The sequence below is a fragment of the Nansenia antarctica genome, assembly GCF_963989245.1.
Source record: "Nansenia antarctica genome assembly, chromosome: 2".
NCBI lineage: Eukaryota > Metazoa > Chordata > Actinopteri > Argentiniformes > Microstomatidae > Nansenia > Nansenia antarctica.
The window spans coordinates 71355961-71360423 of NC_137675.1; the positions used below are offsets into that span (position 1 = coordinate 71355961).

Consider the following 4463-nt stretch of genomic DNA (forward strand, 5'->3'; position numbering starts at 1 on the left):
ATGCAGATAACCAAGACAACTCTTTATTTACCTTTATGAAGAAAATGTGAAGATACTAGGCTATTTGTATTTACAAATTATTTGAAATGATCAAATAATGCTTGATTTGACAAAAAAATAATTCCAGTTGGACAAAGTAGACTACACGCCTTGCTGATTAAACACATGATGGGATATAGTATTTTAATGCATGATACAATACTGAAGAAACGGGGGAACAAAAACATAATCGTATTTTCAAATACATTCTTTTTATAAAAAGAATTCATGAACTTTGAAATATATATACATTCCTTCTTGAAAAAAGTTTCAACAGACGCCAACAGTCCAAATAGAAAGAAATATCAAGTATTGCAATGCAATTTACAGACTGTACCGTCATAATTAGTTAACAAACCGATTACATAAAACTGGTGACATTATTGAAAAATTCCTGTGTAAGTCCCATAATTTTTTCCTGTTTCCGCCCCCCACCCGTTACCTGGTTTTGTCCATTAATTTAATCACCCACGGTGACAATCTGTCCTCGGTCCTTTGCTCAGCAGATTCTGATTCTCACTGTTCTGCGACAGTCTCAGTCTCTCTCCACTTCCCTTTCCAACTCTCGGAGCCGCGCCGAGTCCGCCTGGGGCGGCGGGCTGTCCTCGGTGATGCTGCTGGGGTCGCTCACTGCGCGTCGCAGCTTGTTGTTCTCCTCCTCCAGACGAGACATGCACTTCTCCAGTTCCAGATACTCCTGGACGAGCTCTTGCTTGGTCATATTTTGAAGACTCTCGATGTGGTACTTCTCATAGGTCTCAGAGAAGTCTCTTTGAAGAAACTCCCCGCCTGCGTTCCCAGGCCTCCCGATGCCGTCGCTGCCACCACCGCTACCGTCCTCTTCCTCGTCGTCGTTGTTTTCGACATCCTCCTCACTGGCCGTGTCTTCCAAGAGCCGCCGGCCACCACCCGTCTCTGTGTTCAGATCGGGTTCTTCTCGATCATGTTCGTCCATTAGAAACTGTGTTGTGTTGTAGGGGGCTACGGGCAGCCCCTTGGCGAACATCTCTTCCCTCACTCGGGAAGCCCGGGCACTCTCTCTCTCGTCGATTTCTTTCTTTTCCTCCCAGGACAGTTTGAAGTAAGGCTTCCAGCGACGCTTCTTTTTGGAGGGTCGGCGCCTGTGCTTCTTCTTACCCAGACGCGTATCTGTCCCAGTGTCGGAGTCAACTCTCTCGATGTGGAGGCCATTCTCTCCTTGCACCTGACTCAGGGTCTCCTCATGCGGTCCATCTCCACTGTTTCCGTGGGCAACGAGACCACCCTCTCCTGCTGCATCAGCTCCGGGCTCCTGACAAGGCTGGGTGACAGCTGGGCACTTAGGAAAAGCGTTTCCGGCAACGAATCCAGAGCACACCTCCCTCTGTCCGCCTCGCATTTGCCATAACTTGTCAGATGCGATGCCCCCGCCGCTGTCAGCTTGCTGTTTCTCTCTATATCGCCCCCTGCTGCCCGTCTCCGGCCCACCGTTCCCATTGGCTGGGGGATGCTCCAAAACTGTTCCGTTCCCACCTGATGTGGTGTCTGAAGTTTTCAGGTGATGGGACTTCTCAAGTCTTGGTTCTGCCATCCTGATAGGTTGGTGATGGGCTGTTTCCTTACCACATCTCAGTCGTGCTCCTGAGCGTATTCAGCAAAAAGTGAATCAAAATTATTGTTATTATTATTAAAGTATTCTCTTTCTATGTCTCAAGATGAGCAACATATAGCATACTTTAAAAAGTTATGCTTAACTTTGAAACGTTCACTATCGCTAAACTTAAAATCAAAGTTCTGAATGGCAACACTTGTTACTCCTCAAATGATTCGTCAGAGCTATTGTAGCTAACTACTGTTAACTATTTCCCTGCTGCTAGAAATCGTCGTCTTTTCCAAGTTGGAGCTTCGTCGCCACAATGCAGTGTGCTACTGGAAAGGAAGCAGTTCGTGTTTATATATACACTCCGCCGTTGCTAGTGCGCATGCTGTTTTTCTTGACTCGAGCTGTTTTATGGGCTGTGTAGTTTTAGTGTCGTTAAAATGATGGCGAGCTCCACCTTAGAAAACTACATACTCCACAAATATAACGCAATTGACAAACTAGTTAGCCAATCACATTTTAGGACTTATAGCTGAATTAGTCCCACCCCTCGTTGCTACTATTGGACAAGAAGGCAAATGCGCTGTTGCTACGCTTCAACTGTATTTTAATTGGTTTTCGCGACAGTCAATCAAGTGCACGTGGGCCTCGTGAGGAAAGCAGCCTTCTTGGAACCTACCACGTACGAAGAGAGGGGAGAAATGCAAAAACGTTTTGAGAGCATTTTCATATTAGTACATAGATCGACATCACATTATCATTATAGACAATAAGTATAGTACAACACTTTAGCATTGAGCAGTTCTTGTGTGTTTTGTTTACGTATTCTACTTCATTTCACTCCTACAGTTAATGTGAGAATCCTTTATTTTTTAAACAACATGAAACGCCCTCCATGGACAAACTAGTCCGTTTTTTGGACTAACACGCAAAAAATCTAATTAACTAATCGTATTCAGGCGTTATTTTGTTTGTTATTGTTTTAACAATTACAGCATTGTTGATGTGGTTTCATATTTCGAAATCATTGTTGATTGTTTGGATATTTTCTCTCTGTTGCGGAGCGATATCTAGCTCACCTTCCTTTACAGAATTGTAGCGCAAGTAGAAGAAGACGGCTTTTCAGTGGAGCAAACAGACCAAAGCACCTCTCCGGTGGTCAGACTCAGACTAGCGACGCACTTCAACACACATCTACTGCCACACAACCTGAATGCTGCTTGAGTGCGAAAGATCTCCCAGTTACTGCATTTGTTGGTCATCTGTAACGATAGTTATCGTTTGAATGAACAGACCCACCCTCTTAATTAAATGAATGCAAAGCGGTGTCACTGAGCTAACTAGCCATGCTAAAATTAACCAGGCTAACAATAATATCTGATGTTCTGGCTTATACGTATTGATTATGTATATATATATAAAATAAACTACTAAGTACAGGATAGGGAAAGCCACCTAACAGGATGATTACATGGCCACATCCAGTACATGCACCTAGCTATGTTTTTCCCACAAACGGTTGCACTTACAAACGAGCTAGTTTTGCCAGCTAACATTAGTAGCCACAATGAGCTAGCAACTGCAAACCATATCGAAGAACTTAGCAACTAGCTAAGATCCCTAGCCAACTGCCATAGCTATCTAGCTATATAAGAACTGTCCTGCATGTAAAGGCTTAGTGGGGATGTTAGCTATCTACTGCCAATCTTTAAATTCAAGTAAATATCCATTACTGTAATGGGACTGATTGGGCTATAGCTAGCTGTCCTCATCAAATAAATAGGAGACAAAGAAAGTAGCGAGCTAGCCATTTCATTTGTCTCAGTCATTGACTAGCTGGCGTTAGCTAGTTGTTTTTTGGGGAGTCTCTTTACCTCAAACCTCAAGTTTATTGTCGTTGGTATGATATGGTCTGTAAGATAGCTAACTATGTCATGTCATGTCTCCCATATCTCTTGTCTGATGGTAGAGCTAATCAATTTAGGAGTGATCATGTCCCACTAAAACTAGGGCTGTCTTTGTTTTGCTAAGCTAGCCAAGTCTAATGATCATTAAGATCAACAGAATAGGCTAGCTATTTATCTCCCCTATTTGTCTGACCAAATGATGGCCTTTGGATAATTGCTGAGACTTCAATGTACTGAGATATATTATCTTGAAGAGATCTTGACTCTCAACATAATCTATGAAACTGGTTAATCATGAAATAAGCCTAGAATAGCAACTGCACACCCACAGTCAGTCTGTGTCATGTCCTTGACTGTTAACAAGAAAGACTGCTGCTGTGCCATTTTGTGTGCCATTTGAACAGTGTGCAGCAGTCTGGGTGAGCCACTTCCTCAAGCCCCTGAGTGTCAACAGACACCAAGCACAAACATACATACACAGGACTGGCCAGATGACTTGTGTCAGGTCTGGAGAGTGGTGACATCAAGCTTTTGGCAAAAACCTGTGTCTTTCTATCACAGTAGTACCCATTGTTACTATAAAGAAGAGTGACCGCTTGGGGTATCAGGAAGACGGGGAGGAGGCTGCTAGGGCCCTTTATGGTTTTGGAGGGAGGGTGGTTGAGTAATCATGTTTAGGAGGTGTTTCAGGGGACAGTGGTGTTTGGTAGCAGCTCCAGATGCCAGTACATCAGCTCCTCCTGGATCAGAGCCTGAGAGGATTATTGGACATGTGTTAATCTCTCACCCTATATCTCTAGTAACATGGCCTGGTGCAATTGAGAGTGGGTGAAACGATTTACACAGCTCCTAGTTATCATTATACTTACAAAGAAGAGTGTCTTCTACTATTCCCATCGTGCATCTGGCCAAGCTCCACTTGCCACTCCCTGTCCTGC

The 4463-nt window shown here is 43.8% G+C and overlaps 1 protein-coding gene across 1 annotated transcript; it reads right to left on the minus strand.

Moving 5' to 3' along the window:
- Positions 1-161: 161 nt before the first annotated feature.
- LOC308151695 (protein HEXIM1-like) lies at positions 162-1923 on the minus strand. The gene has a single exon (XM_080524613.1). The coding sequence runs from the start codon at positions 1607-1609 to the stop codon at positions 575-577; it is 1035 nt and encodes a 344-aa protein (XP_080380739.1). The 5' UTR covers positions 1610-1923; the 3' UTR covers positions 162-574.
- Between the last annotated feature and the right edge of the window lie 2540 nt (positions 1924-4463).

What these genes read in the sequence shown, in the direction of transcription:
- LOC308151695 (XM_080524613.1), bottom strand. Translation starts at nt 1,609, where the DNA reads ATGGCAGAACCAAGACTTGAGAAGTCCCATCACCTGAAAACTTCAGAC.